This window comes from Pan troglodytes, chromosome 18, assembly GCF_028858775.2.
Source record: "Pan troglodytes isolate AG18354 chromosome 18, NHGRI_mPanTro3-v2.0_pri, whole genome shotgun sequence".
Lineage (NCBI taxonomy): Eukaryota > Metazoa > Chordata > Mammalia > Primates > Hominidae > Pan > Pan troglodytes.
In genome coordinates, this window is record NC_072416.2 from 30,781,898 (window position 1) to 30,800,615 (window position 18,718).

The window sequence follows — 18,718 nt, forward strand, 5'->3', positions numbered from 1 at the left end:
GAGGCTGAGGCAGGAGAATCGCTTGCCCCTGGGAGGCGGACGCTGCAGTGAGCCAAGATCATGCCACTGCACTCTAGCCTGGATAACAAAGTGAGACTCCATCTCAAAAAAAAAAAAAAAAAAAAAAATCAAGTAAAACTAAAATTTAAATGTTATTTAAAAATATATAATCTGATGCCATTTTTGTCTTTTTATCTGTCTTATCTCTGTGTAGAGATGTCTGGAGTGATCAAATATTATTTGATGTTCTTTCTATATAAGATACTGGGTAAATGTTTACATTTTATTTTGTACTTTACAGCGCTAGGTCTCAAATGTTTGGGTTTCAGAAGTCCTCACTCTTAAAAATTACTAAGCATCCCGAAGAGAAAGCTCTTAGGAGCGTTACTTCTATTGATATTTGCCATATTAGAAATTAAAGCTGAGAAGTGTTTAAATATTTAATTCATTTAATTACAAAGCCATCATGTTAGCATAACATTTTTAAATGAAAAAAACTGTATTTTACCCAAAAATCGTGAGAAAGGTAGTACAGTTTTTCTGTTTTTGAAATCTCTTTAGTGGCTGGTTTAAAAGATAACTAGACTCTCCCAACTGCTTCTGCCTTCACTCTTTTGCAATAGATTGTTTTCACTGAAGTATGTGAAGAAAATGCAACTCCACACAGATATGCAACTACAAATGAACAAAGGGCTTTAGTGGCCTTTTCAAATAACTGTGTCTATTCTATCATATTAGATTAAAGTCTGATGAATAGTCATTTCTGAAGGTTTAACTGCAATGTGGAATCTGGAATTAACTTTTTTATTCATATACTCATGAGAGAATGGGAATAAAAATGACAAACAATGTCTTAGTATTTTTATGAACACATACCTGGCCTTTGGGACTCCCTAAAAGGGTTTGGGGGACTTCCAGGGGTCCCCAGACTTATTGAGAGCTGAGGTCTTATACTAACGCTGGATGAACATGAACAAGTTGGCTAGCCTTTCTCAGCCTCAACCTCCTCCGCCATTATAATGAGGATTTTGTGAATTCATTAATGAAGGGTTTAAGTTCTATTCTTAAAAGTGGACTTATCAAGTTGATTTATGAGGAGCCAAAAAAAAGAAAAGTAGATTTAAAAGCTGTCCCTAGTATGTGGCTCAGAAGACTTTTTCCAGAATGGATGCTAAAAGGAAAAAAAAACAAAATATCTATAATAATACTTACGGTAAAAGCAGTAACAGCCACCATCTGCTGTGTGACTACTTGCTTGGCCCTATACTGAAAACTATATATGCATATTCTCATTTAATATTCACAACTCTAAGGTGGGCATTATTACCCATATTTACAGACCATTAAAATAACTAAGGCACAGACAGACCAAGTGTTTCCCCAAGTCCCTCTGCTAGCATAAGGTAGAAATGAAACCAAACCAGGGTCTGGCCTCAAAACCAATGTTTCCTTCCAAAAAGCAAGTTAACTGGAAAGATTATGCAACCAGGAAAAATGAGCAATACGAAAGCTAATATTTAAATACAGAAAAATATTCCTAATTGTTCTCCTCTGTATTAAAGTGAAAAAATAAATATGGAAAAATATGTATGGCCTAAAATCATATGTAAAATAATAGCATGTGTATACCATGATTACAAGCATAGAAAGACAAATATGTGAAGACAAAGACTGAACAAGATTATGCAAAGGCGAAAACTGTTTAGGTGGATATGAATGATCTGCGATTACTTTTGTCCTCAAAAGAAAGAAAATAGCAGGACCATGGTCATGGAAGTCAGCATCTGCTAAGGAGTGTACCACAACTCATTTGCCTAAAAAGGTTGGGGTGAGGGAAAGAACCTGTTAAGGCTATTTCTCCATAAAAACGATTTTACTCAAATTTAAATGTTTCAAGGTATTTTAGTGGATGACGGAAGTGTTTTTCAAAAATTACACCGTAATCAAAGTGGAAGGAATCACCGCAAAACAGATTCTGCTTCATGCAGCAGCACTTCCAATGCAAACCTAAGAGAGCTTTATCAAGTTCTCTATGGAAGAGGGTAGCTTGATTACAAAACCTGTGACCCTGGCAGCGATATGCACCAATGCCCACAGAGCTGTGTAGACAACTCTGGTGCATTTACTGACTTAGAAGGAATGAAGACATGGTTGGCATATTTGTAATTTTTTTTTTTTTTTTTTTTTTTTTTTTTGGAGACGGGGTCTTGCTCTGTCGCCCAGGCTGGAGTACAGTGGTGCAATCATGGCTCACTGCAGCCTCAACCTCCTGGACTCAAGCGATTCTCCCACTTCAACCCTCCCAAGTAGCTGGGACTACAGGCAGGAGCCATCATGCCCAGATATATATATATTAGAGATGGGGTCTCACTATGTTGCCAACACAGGTCTCAAATTCCTAAGCTCACGTGATCCTCTCACCTCAGCCCCCCAGCTGGGATTTACAGGCCTAAGCCACCATGCCCAGCCCTGTAATAAACTTTCGTGCAAAGCTTTTTAATTATTGAAACTTCATGTTTTTCCTATCAGTTGTATATTTACTAACTTAAGAGTTTCCCAACCTCAGCACTACTGGCATCTGGGGCTAGATCATTCTTTGGTCCGCTGTGTACCACGGGGTGTTTAGCAGCATCCCTGGCCTCCACTCACTAGATGCCAATAGCACTTCTCCAGTCACGTTAACCTAAATTTCTCCAGACACTGACAAATATCCCCTGCAGGACAAACCACAGCTCTAACTGCAGCCTTGGCCAGTAAAATGGGGGAAAACTCTATTCAAGGAGCCCCTGGAGGAGAAAATAAGATCACAGGAGTTGTAAGTGACCCTCCCAAGTCCCACCTTTCTATAGGTAGTATACAAGGAATACATGAAAAGATTTGCATGAAGATATGCAATCTGTTAAGAGTTTGGGAGGAAACAGAAGTACTGGCCTCAATTCACGCTCTCTAATACATCCTCACCCTGAAGAACTTTTCATCATCACGCATGTACAGATCTATATTTGAAACTATATATCATGTGCATGAGAAAGATATGGTCCCTTAATTTTACTGCAGAGCAATCAAAGCTAACTCAGAATTGCTGTAGTCACATAATCTCATTCTGTGCACTTTTTTCCCCATTGGTCCAGGCAAAGAGAAGTGAAGATGAGAGGAGATGAAGGAAGATGAGGCTGCTCAAGTGCAGCAGGAAGGAACAGCCTCAGCAGGCGGGGGGGGCAATGTCCACATCTTCCCTCATTTATCCTCAGAGGAAGCTATTCCTTTTTTAAAGTCAAGGACATCAGCGGTCAGAGAAGGTGAAGGATCCACTCAAGGTCACAGAGTAAGTGGCAGGGCCAAGACTCCAAACCAGGGGAAGAAGGAAGTGGACAGAATTGGTGAGAACGACCAAGAAAGCAAAGCTAGGACAATGACCGTGCACCTAGATTTGGAATTCTAGGGTTCTGGTAGGGGTTCATGTCCCCACTCTGCTCACTGGCGATGCAACCCCTGGCAAGCTTCCTTGTTTGTAAGCAAGAGACAGACTAGTCTGATCTCGTGAGGTGAGTGATCACTATTGCAGCCAGTTTAGGAGTTAAGGTAACAATTTGGGGGAACTATGCTGAGAAATAAACCACACACACGCCTTCAAACTTTTTTCTACATCCAGACTATTAAAGGAGTTGTTGCAGGAACTAGTCCCTGGGCTTTGTTCTTTAAAAGTAATAAGACAGAAAATTACATTAAAAGAAAGTATATGGGGAAAAAAACCCCACAAGCCTCAGGGGGCTACTAAACCTAAGATGCAGGGCAGGAGAGCCCCACAGGGGCTGAGCTAAGGAATTCATTTGGTTGCTTCACTGGGCCCTACAGTTTCTCAGAACAAATTTTCTCTAGAAAACTGATACGGTCAAGGAAGCAAAACAATTTTCTGGAAGTTTTACTGCTTAACTTGGCATCTTAAGCGCACAAAGACAGTTGAACAAAAGCATCAAAATGAATGGTGATTGCATCATCAGCACTGTCCAAATAGTGGGGCAAGATCTAATGACTTCACTTACATTACCATAAAAAGAAAGAAAAATACTGTAACAAATGAACATGCAATTTTTTTTAAAGGGGAAGTATACCAGCTTAAAAGCTTACATAACTCCCTAAGTGCCCCCACAGTCTCAATTTATTTTGTTATTTCTCAAATACTAAAATCCAACACTTCAAAAAATTTTAAGAGGCAATTCTCAAGAAGTAGGCACCACATTTTAGGTTTTGTTACAAGCAAATGTCAAGTTAGTTCATATTTTATTCCGCTTAGCCGCATAAAACCTAGGCAACACATGGAAGAAGTAAGCACATATCTCTGGTTTGTATTATCTGACATTCCCCAACATGGCCCTGAGGAAAACAGAGCCTATCAAAGTATAAACTGAGTTAGCTCAGAACCTGTTTGGATGAAGCCAAGAGAAACACAAACAAGCATTTCTTCTACAGTAAACTGCTGTTGCTAATAAACCAAGCTAGCGAGTATTCAACTGTCTAAAACAAATCTAACTCAAAAGAACTAATCTTGGCTGGGTATGGTGGCTCACACCTGTAATCCCAGAAATCTGAAAGGCTGAGGCGGGTGGATAGCTTAAGCTCAGGAGTTCAAGATCAGCCTGGGCAACATGGCGAAACCCCGTCTCTACAAAAAATACAAAAATTAGCCAGGCATGTTGGTGCACATCTATGGTCCCAGCTACCTGGGAGGCTGAAATGGGAGGATTGCTGGAGCCCAGGAAGTCGAGGCTGCAGTGAATTGTGATCACACCACTGCACTCCAGTCTGGGTGACAGAAGGAGACCTTGTCTCGAAAAAAAGAATTAATATTTGCAAACAGAATTTAAACAAAAAAACAAACTTAACTGTGGATACTCCAAGACATTCGTTCACTCATAAAATCAAATCTCTGAATCATTTCCAAATGTTTCTTTAATCTCCAGATACTGCAACATATAAATCTGCTGAGCCACCTCAAATATCTACCTAAAGAATAAAGGTTTGCCACCAAATACAAAGTTCCATTTCCTATGAGCTTATAATGCACTCTAGAACTCTATAATTGTTTGTAATCTAAGCAGTATGACAAATGGCTCTCTAATAATTTTTAATCCAAGTAAGATAATGAAAATTTGTAATAATTAGTGCACTATGAGTACTCCCCAAAACTTCCAGATAGATTTTTCAATTCTAGAGTAACTCTGTAAGAATTTCAGCTTCCACATACTAACAGGCTACATAAAACAGCTTGGGCTTAGAGATGTCTGACTTCCACAGCCTATCTCCTTGAAATAAAGGAGAAGATGTGGAAATATTTCTCATTAGCCACATCAACCTTTACAGTAGAGGAAGCTATATGTGCCAATTCACAGGATGTACTCTGCTGGAAAAGCATTTGTGATCATTTAGTGTAAACAGCAGCATTTAGAAACTAAAAGTTCCTGTTCAGATGCAATTTCCTCTTTCCATCCATCCTTGAAAGTAGTCATCTTTAGAAGAACTACACTCTGAATTTTGAAGCAGATATTAACATAACTGTGGACAATAACTAGCAACCAGTAAACTATTTAATAGCCTCTGCAAATATGCCCCGCTTTACCAAATGACTCTTAACCAATGTTGATTCAATGCTAACTACTGCATAGTCTCCACTATGCAGGCAGAGAGGTCTCCACTATGCAGGCAGAGAGGTCTCCACTCTGCCTTGGCCAACATGAATCCAGTGAGGAAGAAAGCACTCAATATTCCTGTTCCTATGTCCTCTCCTGCAGGCTGCTGCCCACCTCCTGCCACCCCTACAGAAGGACAAGCAGACGTTTCAAGCCCAAAGGCTCCTAACAATCTCAGCACAAGCACATAACCATGACATTCAGGAAAAATTAAAAAATGAGGGAAACAACCTAGGACTATTTTTTTAATGTAATTTTTAAAAACAGAGATAGAGTCTCACTATGTTGCCCAGGCTGGTCTCAAACTCTTGGCCTCTAGTGATCCTCCCACCTCAGCCTCCTCAGTACTGAGGACTACAGTTGCAAATCACCACACCTGGCCCCCAATACATTTAAAAAGAAGAATGCCTTGGCTGGCAGGCAGACCATACCACTTTCTCCTGAGGTCGGGGATGGTGGTGGAGTGGCAGCAGTAACACTGTGTTTGTCCCAGACAGTCTCCAAGATACCTACCAAGAAAGGAGAAACAGAGTTATAAGAGAAATAATGTCCAGCATATAAAAATCATATTTAGAGAAAGTTTCTTGATACCTCTGATCAAACATGAGTACTTGAACATCCCTTTCTTGACCATGTCCTCCTCCAGCTAGCGGCTGTGCCTCTCGACTTCACAGCTATCTTCTGGCTCTCCACTGCTTCACTGTGGCCTTGTGGTGTGGCCTCTCCCCACTGTTGCCTCCAGCACTGCTCTTTGCCAGAGTCACCTGGTTGCTGCAGGCACTCACTGGTCACTTAATCCCCATCCTCCTTGACCACACTGTGGCATTACAGGCCATTGCCTAAACCCTTCTCTGAGCTGGTAGCACCACTCTTTCCTGGCTTTTCTCTGGTTTCTTTGAACTCAATTCTATCCCTTTCACTATTACTTCCATCCTCTGCCCATGAGTCACTTAAACACACGTTTCCCCAGGTTCCCTGACTGACCTGCTTCTCCTCTCATTTCACTCTCACTGCTAGAGTGACTCATCCACTGCTATGGCTTCAATATATTCTGAAGCCTCTCAAGTCTCCTGTTCTTGGCCCAAACTCACCTTGACTATATACACCAAGCTCTGCCTCACATGATGGGGGCTTCAGAAACAAGGCAAGGCAGTAACAGACCTGCATGTCCACCTGCTTCCTGGACAATGCTACGTGCATATCCCAAACTCAACTTTTCGTTCCCCACAAACCTGCCACCAATCCTTTTTCGTTCCTCATGCAGGAAACAGGCTGGAAATCCTGGCTTCTGCTGGCCTCATCTAGCCTCACCTGACCCAGGCTTCAGCTCACCCGACAGACACGGCCTTGCTATGCTCAACTGTCTGCTGTTCCTTCTACATGTGTCCCTCTCAACCTCTAACCTGCTCTCCTCCTCCCAATTTCAACATCACCTTTCCACCAGACTAAATGCCACCTGTCTGTCGCTCAAAATTCCATTCAGCTGTCACCTCCTTCAGGAATTCCTGCACATAAAACATACCTCTATTTAGCTCTTAAAACATCTTTAACTGTTTACTTGTCTCTCCCCACTCAAGTGTAAATTACCTGAGGGTGGGAACTGTGTTTTCTTCCTCTTTTACCCATACAGAACCCGGAACATAAGGTGATCACAAAGGCTTTTGAAAATATCTTATTCTCAAATTTTTCATATTAAAACCTGAATAAATCTTGAAAGCATTATGTTAAGTGAAAAAGCCAGACACAAAAGATCACATATTGTATGCTTCCATTTTTATGAGAATTCCAAAAAAGGCAAATCCATAGAGACAGACTAAGTAGATTAGTGAATGCCAGGGACTGGGGGAGAGGAGAATGGGGCGGGGTGGGGGAGGGTACTGCTAATGGGTATGAGGCTTCTTTTTACAGTGATGACAATGTTCTGGAATTAGATAGCGGTGAAGGTTGCACAACCTCAAGAATATACTAAAAGCCAGTCAATATTGCACTTTAAAATGGTGAGTTTTATCTCAATTTTTAAAATATTTAATATACTGCTGGGCACTGTAGGACACAGAGGTATAAAACATGGTCCCTAACATTAGAAATTTAACATTTAGTTGGGGTGTCAAAAAATGTGCTTTGAGACCAGGCACAGTGGCTCATGCCTGTAATTTCAGCACTTTGGGAGGCTAAGGCAGGAGGATCACTTGAGCCTAAGAGTTAGAGACTAGCCTGGGCAATACAGGGACTCTATGTCTAGAAAAAATACAAAAATTAGCCAGGCGTGGTGCCGCATGCCTGTAGTCCCAGCTTCTGGGGAGGCTGAGGTGGAAGGATCGCTTAGGCCCCAAAATCTGAGGCTGCAGTAAGCTGTGTTCACATCACCGCACTCCAGCCTGAGCAACAAAGAGACATCCTGTCTCAAAAAAAGGAAAAAGAAAAAAAAAGTGCTTTGAATGAATAAATACTCTGAAGGTTTAGGTTTACCCCTGGGCTTTAGGGAAGGATGGGGGGGCAAATGCCAAGTTCTTTTTCTTTTTCTTTTTTTTTTAAAGAGACAGGGTCTCACTCTGTCACCCAGGCTGGAGTGCAGTGGTACGATCATAGCTCACTGCAGCCTCAAACTCCTGAGCTCAAGCAATTCTCCTTCTTTAGCCTCCTGAGTAGCTGGGACTACAGGCATGCATCATCACACCCAGCTAACTTTTTTGTTTTGTTTTGTTTTTTCCAGAAATGGGGGTCTCAATATGTTGCCTAGTCTGGTCTCAAACTCCTGGGCTCAAGTGATCCTCCCACCTCAGCCTCCCAAAGCACTGGGATTACAGGTGTGAGCCATTGCACTAACCCAAGTTTACTTTTTTAAATCAATGGTTCTTTCAGCCAACTTTAAGTGCCCACCACATGCCAAGCACTAAACTGGAGATATAAAGAAAGTTCCTAGACATCCAAGAAGAAGCCTGGATAAAGGAGTTAGAGATAAAAACTTCTTTTCACTACAAGATTCCCTCAAGTAGCAAGCCCAGGCTCCCGGCACCCCCAGGGCCTCACGGCCAGGCACTGCATACATGTCTCCCTAGCAAACAGGTATCACAGCAGCACAGAGCAGCCACCCCAGTCACCCAGGGTACTCCCCTCTCCTCCTACCTTCCTGTCTCATGTTGTGGTTTGCTTTCTGTTTATTCTTACCCTTTACACCTTGTCATGAGGCTCTCATCAAACAGAAAAGACAAAATGCTACATACAACTACAACCTAGTGCACAAGGGGCTGGCTCCACACCATGTCTCACTTCCTTACCCAGAACAGGAAATTTTCATATCCTCCTACTCCAACTTCTCCTGATCTTCAATTCAAATTATTTTAAATAGAGTGCTTGCCACCCACCTAACTTACCATGCAGTGATCGGCACTGTAGGTATACTCCTATGACCTGGACTCTACCTCACTGATCACAGTTACAGTGAAGACCACTTCGTGAAAGACTACGAGGAAAATAAGGTACAAATCTATTTTGTAGTCCTACTGTGTGCTATACCCTGGGCTATAGGTGTTGGGAACGCAGCTTCCCATTTTCATGCTATCTCAGAAACAGCGCAAACAACTGCTCAAAGCTGCTGAGTGCCAAGGCCTGAACTCTGGGTGCCTGCGGGCAGGCCTCTATCTCTGGGCACTACCATACTGCTCACCTGTCAGTAGCCCAAGCACTGTCTGCACCTGGTCCAGTAGCAGCTTCCGCAACTCCTCCTTCCGAGCCACACTGAGGTCCTCACGGGGACAAGCCAGCTCTTCTGAAGTTGTCTTCAACATGATCAGCCCAAGGGGGGTTGTCACAGGGGACTGGATCAACTGCCAGGAAAAAGCATGTTCTGAGCAGAGTGTTGGACTAATAAAGTACAAAGAGGACTCAGTAGCATTAAAGCTGTGAAGCATCTGTGTGTGTTTAATCTTACATGAACATAAATCAACACTTCAGAAACAACACTTAGAGGCCAGGTGCAATGGCTCACGCCTGTAATCCCAGCACTTTGGGTGGCTGAGACGGGCGGATCACCTGAGGTCGGGAGTTAGAGACCAGCCTGACCAACATGGAGAAATCCCGTCTCTACTAAAAATACAAAATTAGCCGGGTGTGGTGGTGCATGCCTACAATCCCAGCTACTTGGGAGGCTGAGGCAGGGGAATCGCTTGAACCCAGCAGGTGGAGGTTGTGGTGAGCCGAGATCGTGCCATTGCATTCCAGCCTGGGCAACAAGAGCAAAACTCTGTATCAAAAATAAAAGAAAAAGAAACATCACTTAGAGAATATTTAGGTAGCTCTTTTTAACCATTCAAAATACATTCTCATCATATTTTATGGACAAAATTCTAATACCATGAACTTAAAAACAGCTAGAAAACAATGGTCTTTTATACCTAACATGACAATTTTTATACATGTCCAGATTCCTAACACAGCCTTTGTTACTTTGTCTAGTAACCAAGTTTTGTGTGTGTATGTACATAAATTATATCTGTATTAGTGATTAAGATGTGTAAATCAATTTGTGATGTCTTTTCAATATGCATGTTGTTAAATCAACTTTACACTTCTAAACTTTGCATGCTTCAGAAAAGTTCATGATTAAATATAGCAGAGCAACACCACACATACATGTCATTAAACTAAGATTAGTTAGGATTTTGCAAATACCTATGTAGCAAATCAAGTTGCTTTTTCTATCACGTGTAATAGTCTCTCTACCATAAGAAAGTTTAACTAAACAAGACAAAAAAAGTATGCCTTCAACAGCAAAGCACTACTTACATCTTCCTAATCATTTTTACAAAATTCAAAGCATTACTATTACACTTATTTTTTAATTTCCAGAAATGATAAAAGTAAACAAGTTGCCACTAAAATTATCTGTTGAGTTAATTGCTACAATCTATAAAAGAGCAGACAATTTGAAAAGCACTTCAAGTTTTTCCTTAATCTTAAATTTAAATGTAGTTAATTCCCTGACACACTTTTTTTTTTTTTTTTACTTACTCAAGCTAAAAAAATATATAAACTTTAGGGAAGAGGAGAACACTCAGGAACTGCACCCATACACTTTATATTCTTCACTTCAAGAAATACAGGGTACAGGCTGGGCGTGGTGGCTCATGCCTGTAATCCCAGCACTTTGGGAGGCCAAGGTGGGCAGATCACTTGAGGTCAGCAGTTCGAGACCAACCTGGCCAACATGGTGAAACTCCGTCTCTACTAAAAATACAAAAATTAGCTGGGTGTGGTGGCAGGCGCCTATAGTCCCAGCTACTCAGGAGGCTGAGGCAGGAGGATCACTTGAACCCAGGAGGCAAAGGTTGCAGTGAGCCAAGATCACCCCACTGTATTCCAGCCTGGGCAAGAGAGCAAGACTCTGTCTCAAAAAAAAAAAGAAAGAAAGAAAGAAAGAAATACAGGGTACATTCCTTTCCCTTAGAAATAACTCTCCCTATCACAAAGCAAGGAAAAGCTCACCCCTAAAGAACAGGACAAGTACTCAATAATGGGAACTTAAGGTAAATTCAAGTGTCTTCAGAAGCAGCACTAGGTAACCAGCAGCAATGAATGATGTGTTTAAAATGCTCTCTATAAATTCAGGTCTCTTGAACACTAAAACTTTGTATATTCTCCACAATTTTTATCTTCGTTTTCTACAAATTGGGCCTATTTCTAACACTGACTTAAATTCAGATCATGCAGTGTAGGGAGGACAGGAAATTTCTCTTCACACAATGAAATAGAACTGATCCTTGGTAAGCATCTCTTTCCATTTGGAGACCTTTGGCTTATCAGTCTATATTCTAAAAGATTCCCATTACTTCCTCCTTTTCCTTTCTTTCTCCTCTACCTCTTTTGTCTCTATTTTCCCCTCCAGGCTGCATCCTTACTCTCTCAGCTGGAAATGACTCGTAATGCCAAATATCCCATTTGGCAATATACACCCTCCTATAAATATGAAATGCTGTGCTTCCCAGATATAAAAATCCCCTATGATATGGAAAATCTATCTGCAAGCTCTCCTTCCTCTCACCATTTAGGGAAAGGGGAGAAGGTCAGGCAAGAAGCCAGATGAAAAAAGAAAGCTATTCTTTACTTGAAAAAGAGTTGGATAAAATGTGTAATTTTTCCTCTCATTAGCTTTGTACCCAGGAAGCTTTTTATTAAAATAGTGTCTCCCTTTACCATCTTCACATCTATAATTTAAGCCTGTAACATAGGTAATCTCTGCAATTTAACAGACAATAAGCTCCTGCAGGTTGAAGAACAAGTTCAGGTTTCTAGCGTGAACTTCTGAAAAGGTTCCATTGTTTTTATTACACGACCCAACAGAAGAAACAGCAATTCTCTCCTATGCTGCTTGCCCCTTAAGTCTCTAGCCCCAGGTACAATGTGACCACAGGTTCTGCTCAACAGACTTCAGGAATTTGAAGAACAGGTTCTAGAACCATTAGTGTTATGTGTGTGCTGACGTATATGCAGGCAGGTGGGAAGGAAAGCGGTCGGTTTCAATTTCGATTACTTCTCCAGGAGCCTAGAAAGGGTATAAGCAACCCACCGCACGTAAGGCTGGGTTACCAAATCAACTCCTCTCTATCTGGTTATGGTGGTCACCACAATTATAACAAAAACTGCATAGATACCACCCAACAAACTGTCACAGCGTTTAAAAAAAACAAAACCATGCACCCCAGACTGCAAACACAACATGAGCCAAAAAAAAAAACCCTTGAGATGATTTACTCAAAGGATCAAGTGATGGTGAAATGGATTCCAGAACCAGTTTGGCATTATTTACCAATACCTGAAGAAAATGTTTACAGTTAGCCCTCCATATCCATGAGTTCTGTATCCAAGGGTTCAAACAACCACAGATAGAACATAATCAGGAAAAAGAAGAAAAAATGGCTGCATCTGTAGTAAACATGTATAGTTTTTTCTTGTCATTATTTCCTAAACAATACAGTATAACAACTATTTACAGAGCACTTACCTTCTATTAGGTATTAGAAGTAATCCAGAGATGGTCTAACCTACACAAAAGGATGTGCATAGGTTACATGCAAACTATGCCTTTTTATATCAGGGACTTCGACATCCATGAATTGTGGTATCCAAGGAGGTCCTGGAACCAATCCCCCACAGATACAGAGGGATAACTCCACTATATTATCAGAAATGTCAGCAATTGGGCACTGATCCTTGAGTACTGATCATTCTTGACAAGGCTTATATGCCATTGTCTAGTTCACAAGAATAAATAACAAGCAGGACATAACATAACTGGAAAGGATTTCAAAGATCACTTAGTCCAACCCTCTCATTTTACAAAGAAAGAAAGGGAAGCTTACATAAGTGGCAGGAGGTGCTAAAATCAAAGGGGACTTTAGGCTAGGGGCAGTAGCTCACGCCTATAATCCTAGCACTTTGAGAGGCCACGGCAGGAAAATCACTTGAGGCCAAGAAGTCAAGACCAGCCTAGGCAACATAGTGAGACTCTATCTCTATTTATTAAAATAAAAGAAAAGAAAAAGAAGACTTTACACCAAGTTGGGTGCAGAACCCAAACCTGCTGCCTCACAGTCTGGCTCCTTCTACTATATGATGTTTCAAAGTCACGAAAGCTACATGAGGTTAAAGGAGTCAATACTGAAGGGGGTGAAAGCGGGAGGTGGTGGAGAACAGTGGACAACTAGCCTTTTTAAACCTCCAGAAGCCCTTCACCTAAAAGTGCTCTCTTCCAAATCCATCTTTTGTTACAAATAATTATACTTCAAATGTAGCCAGGAAACGTTCTGTTCTTCATCAAAGGGACCAATCCCAGCGGTGGAACTGTGGCTCCACCTTACCTGCTATCATCAGGCCTGTGACTCTCCGTCTCAAGGTCCCTCTCTTCTTGTCACAGGACGCACCACTAACCAACCCAGGAATAGGTTCACTTAGACTCCCAACCCTCTTGGTCTTTCCTGTCTCCAGTGGGCTTCCCTGACGCCCACTTAAGAGAGCCTTGGAGAGGGTTACCATAACCGTCCTCAACTTGGATTGAAGGCAAGTGTATTGGACAGAACGCCAGGGAAGTGTCTCCCACCTCGTGTCCCCCCAGTCCAGGCCTACTGGCCTGCTTGCCATTCCTCAGGTCCTGTGCACTTCCTATTCTTTCTGCCCAAAATACTGTTCCCCTAGAGACCCACGTGGTGCACCCCATCACCCCCACTCAGGTTTCTGCTCAAATATCTGTCCCCAGAAAAGCCTTCTACGAGCATCTCATCTAAACACAACCCCCGCTAGTTTCTTTCCCCTTCCCTGGATTGAGTTCTCATCATACTTATAAATACCTCCAAGTGTGTACCTGTTTATTGTTTGTTGATGCCCCCATCCCCGCCCTGAGATCATAAATTCCAGGAAGGCAGGGACTTGGTCTTTGTTCATTACTATATCCCCTCATGTGCTTAGTGTTCAACAAATAGTTTACTTGAATAAAGGCATGAATCTCCTTTGCAGTAACAACCCAATAAATCTCTAGATAAATGAAGCACTGTACAAAACAAAACTAAATGAAGAATTTTTGTGCCCCTTTGAGAGACAATCTGAGAGAAGCACTTTGGATGCTGAATTCTTTTTGAATTGCTGCATCATTAAAATGGTTTGTATGAAGAGCAGGCAGAACATTAGAAAATGATATTGTTCTGGAAAATCCTACAGTCACTGAGACTATAAACAATTTTCAAAGAACTTTATTTCTATAAACTGTATATAATACCCACTTCCTGCATACCCAAGACTAGCTCAATACATGAAAATGTTTCCAACTTGATCACAGGATTCAAGTGAGCAACAGCATCTCCCTCATAGCTTTTAGGTCCCAGTTACTCCCTTCTGACTTCCAAATCCTGATCCCAGATCCACACTTCCTAATGTCTCATTAGTTATTACAAAGAAGGAACACACAAATTTTAAATGCATTTTCTATCAAACTGAATTCACCATCTTCTGCCCAAATTCATTCCCCTTCTTTCAACCCTGGCCTGAAAAATCTATCTGAGCCAGAAAACTGGAAGTCATTCTAGATTCCTCCCCTCTCTCCCCTCTCACCTATTGTCACTGGCCTCCTGCCCCCATCCCCTGGGTGCCTCACCTCCACCCACCAGGTCGTCTCCTTTTGGCTCAGATCCTCTACACCCTGCCTCTTTCCCTCTCACCTCGCCCCTCTGCAATCCAGACCCCAGCTAGCCATCATTCCACCATAAACATGTAGCCATGTTTTCTCCCTCCTCAAAACTTTTCATTAGCTCCCTAGGAAAAACTACGAATTGCACAATGGAACCCCCCAACCCTTCCTGGCCTGGCCTCTGCCCATCAATCTAGCCCCTTACTCTGCCACTTCACCATCTCACATCTCAGCCCAACAACACCAAGTCTACATGCTATGCCACCACAGCACTCTGCATATACTTCCACAATAATTACCATATTGTTGAGTAATTACTGTTTGCACAGCTATTTCCCCCACTAAACGCCGAAACTACTGAAAGCCTCACCCTTGTACCCCCAACACCTAGTACAGCACCTAACAGGCTTTCAAATACTGGCTGAACAAACTGCACAAGAGGTTAACAAAGAGATTAGGTTTTTCTCCCCCACTTTCTCCACCGCACAAAGATACAATATGTCTTATAAATATAAAGTTAAGTGAATGCGATAATCAGTCCTACAATAACCTCACTACTGCAGTTCCAAACTGCTAATCTTAAAAGTCCTCTTCAGGACAAGGAAATAATCACTTCAACAAACAAACTATTCACAAGATAAAGTTTCCTTAGGCATATCCTTACCTGTAAAATGTTAGTAAAAAAGTCGTGGTAGAACATGGGCCAATCCTGACGTCCAATATCAACAATAACTTTGCAGAGCTTGTTCCGGATAAAGTAAGGTAAGGTTTTATGGTGAGCCAAAAGGAGTTTGGGCAGGCAGCTACGGATTTCCATCTTATCCTGAGATGGGACCCCAAGCCACATTTTATTGATCAGATTCTGAAAAACAAATATACATCTTTTAAGTTAACAACCTATACACAAAAATAACTGCTTTTCATCCCACAGGTAGCTATTATCACTTCAATAAACAAGAATCCCTCTTTAAATAAAGGTTTGGGGCAATATGGCAATAAGAATAATAAAAGTATTCAAATCTTAGGACACAACAGTCCCATTCCTAGGAAGAACTGCCAAATAACAGAAACAAAAAGCTGTATGTGCAAAAACTTTTTTACACCACTGTCTCTAATGGCCACCAAAATATAATGACAGAAGCAACTTCAATGTTCAAAAACAGGAGAATGCCTTGGTGAACAGTGTCATAACCACATGTGGGGATATAAAATAAAGTGGGGAAAAGTAGAATACAAAATAGCACGGGCAATATGATTACAATTAGATTTTTTTTTTTTTTTGAGACGGAGTCTCACTCTGTCACCCAGGCTGGAGTGCAGTGGTGCAATCTCAGCTCACTGCAAGCTCCGCCTCCCGGGTTCATGCCATTCTCCTACCACAGCCTCCAGAGTAGCTGGGACTACAGGCGCCCGCCACCGCGCCCGGCTAATTTTTTTTTTTTTTTTTTGCATTTTTAGTAGAGACGGGGTTTCACCTTATTAGCCAGGATGGTCTCCATCTCCTGACCTCATTGATCCACCCGCCTCGGCCTCCCAAAGTGCTGGGATTACAGGCATGAGCCACCGCGCCCGGCCTACAGTTAGGCTTTTTAAAGGGGGGCACAGAAGACAAGGATTGGAAGAGAGGTGATAAATAAAACTTTTTGTTGTTGGGGATGATGGTATTATGGTTATTATTTCTCCTCCTAAAATGTTTTTATTTAATTATCTTTCCTTTATCAATGATAACAGGCAGGGAATAGTTACATGTTACCACAAATGACCTACCTACTTAACCCTAAAGTCAACCATCCATCTTACCTTTCTAGTGTGGAAGATGGAAGATGCCCCAAACACCAGACAACTACATAAAGACAGTATGTGGGACGACATCCCAGAGCTGAGCTACCCTCTCCCAGCACATTACAGCTCTAGTCTAGTGCTAATGATATGGCAATACAACTACAAAATCCTTTTCAGAAGAGTATAAAATTACTGACAACTTACCTCAAAAACTGTTAAACTGTACATCATTACATAGTCATTCCTAGTGCTGGAGAGAAAGTACAGGCAGAATCTCCAGGCTCCTATTTGCTGGGCAAAGTTATTAAGAAGCTCCTCTGGAAAAGTTAAATGGCAACAAAAGAAAGCTATGAAAATACATGAAATTAGACAAGACTGGGCTATCTTATTATTATTTAAACATGTCTCTCTGCATATAATGTAAATGATGTCAAAACCGGCGGATTCTTTAAGATAGAAAGAATAAATCATACAATATTTTTCTGCGTCTGAGGTGACCATGGACACTGACAATGTTTTCAGCCACCTAAAAGCCAATAACCTCGCTATGGATATTTCTCTAGGCAGAGAAACTTTCACTGCTAAAGTTCTTATTTAAGCTAATGTGTGGCTGGAATGTTCTAAGAGTACCCTTCCATCTTCTTAAAACTGCTAGCTAACTTACTTCGTCTGAATATGAGCTACATTCTAGGGCCTCACCATTCCTCTACAAATCTTCAGTGGAGCCTACATTGTTCACACACACAAAATGACAGCTAGAAAGGCAGAAAAAGAAAAGATTAAGACTAACTCTACAAAGATAGGAAAGGAAAAAAATGCAAGAGAATTCAAAACGGCTAACTCTTCATTTGGGTTGGTTTTATTTTAAAACACTGCCACCAAAAAAGTGAATAGACCGGTGGCAAGAGCAACAATGACGAGTGTTGCGGCGAGTAGCCCTGTCCACACATCACGTTGGTTAGAAACGGTTTTCCTCCTCCTGAGGCTGCTGATGGCATCAGCCAGAACCCACAAGGCAGCAAGCATTACGGGGCTACCATCATGTTTCTGGACATGCTGTCCCTTAGTCACCTTGACCTGCTGCACTGGTCATGAAATATAATCCAAAAAGGGTAAAAGTGCAAAGGCCCACAACCTTGAGAGATTCTAGAAAGCCTTTGGAAAAGCAGAACACACAGCAGCTTCTTCTAATCCTCAATTCATTGCTCTGCTAGTTCCCTACAACTTAAGCTAAATGCAATGAGGCAGTCTCATTAAAAAATCCATGGAAAGGCCAGGCACAGTGGCTCACATCTGTAATCCCAGCACTTTGAGAAGCTGAGGCAGGAGGACTGCTTGAGGCCAGGAGTTGAAAGACCAGCCTGGGCAACACTGAGACCCTGTCTCTACAAAACAATGAAAAACTTAACTAGATATGGTGGTAAGTGCCTGTAGTCCTAGTTACTCAAGAGGCTGAGGCAGGAGGAGACCTTGCTCTGTTGCCCAGGCTGGTCTTTAACTCCTGGCCTCAAGTGATCCTCCTGTCTCAGCCACCTGAATAGCTAGGATTATAAGCATGAGACACCACGCACAGATGGCTATTTAAAGAAAAAAAAAAAAACTCGACAACTTAGGAGAGTGTCAAAATGAACATGCTTTGGTGTGCCTGAAGCTTTAGCCCAGGAGGCCGAGGCTGCAATGAGCTATGATCATGCCACTACACCCAGCCTGAGTGATAGAGCAAAATCCTATCTCTTAAAACAAAACAAAACAAAAAAAAAATGAAAAAAGGCCGGGCCCATTGGCTCATGCCCGTTAATCCCAGCACTTTCGGAGGCCAAGGCGGGTGTATCACGAGGTCAAGAGATCGAGACTATCCTGGCCAACATGGCGAAACCCCGTCACTACTAAAAATACAAAAATTAGCTGGGCGTAGTGGCAAGTGCCTCTAGTCCCAGCTACTTGGGAGGCTGAGGCAGGAGAATCCCTTGAACCCGGGAGGCGGAGCTTGCAGTGAGCCGAGATTGCGCCACTGCACTCCAGCCTGGCGACAGTGAGGCACCATTTCAAAAAAAAAAAAAAAATCCAAGCCTTT

At 41.9% G+C, this 18,718-nt stretch overlaps 1 protein-coding gene across 7 annotated transcripts in view; it reads right to left on the reverse strand.

The window, feature by feature from the left end:
• The window catches only part of XPO6 (exportin 6), a 114,019-nt gene that overhangs the window by 62,426 nt on the left and 32,875 nt on the right, over positions 1–18,718 (reverse strand). For all 7 annotated transcript variants that reach the window (XM_054669057.2, XM_016929688.4, XM_016929685.4 and 4 more), the window contains 4 exons: positions 16,849–16,961; positions 15,527–15,724; positions 9,355–9,514; positions 6,119–6,196 (listed from right to left, as the gene is read on the reverse strand). In XM_054669057.2, the coding sequence (XP_054525032.1) occupies positions 6,119–6,196; positions 9,355–9,514; positions 15,527–15,724; positions 16,849–16,961 (549 nt within the window). The remainder of the gene's footprint in view (positions 1–6,118; positions 6,197–9,354; positions 9,515–15,526; positions 15,725–16,848; positions 16,962–18,718) is intronic.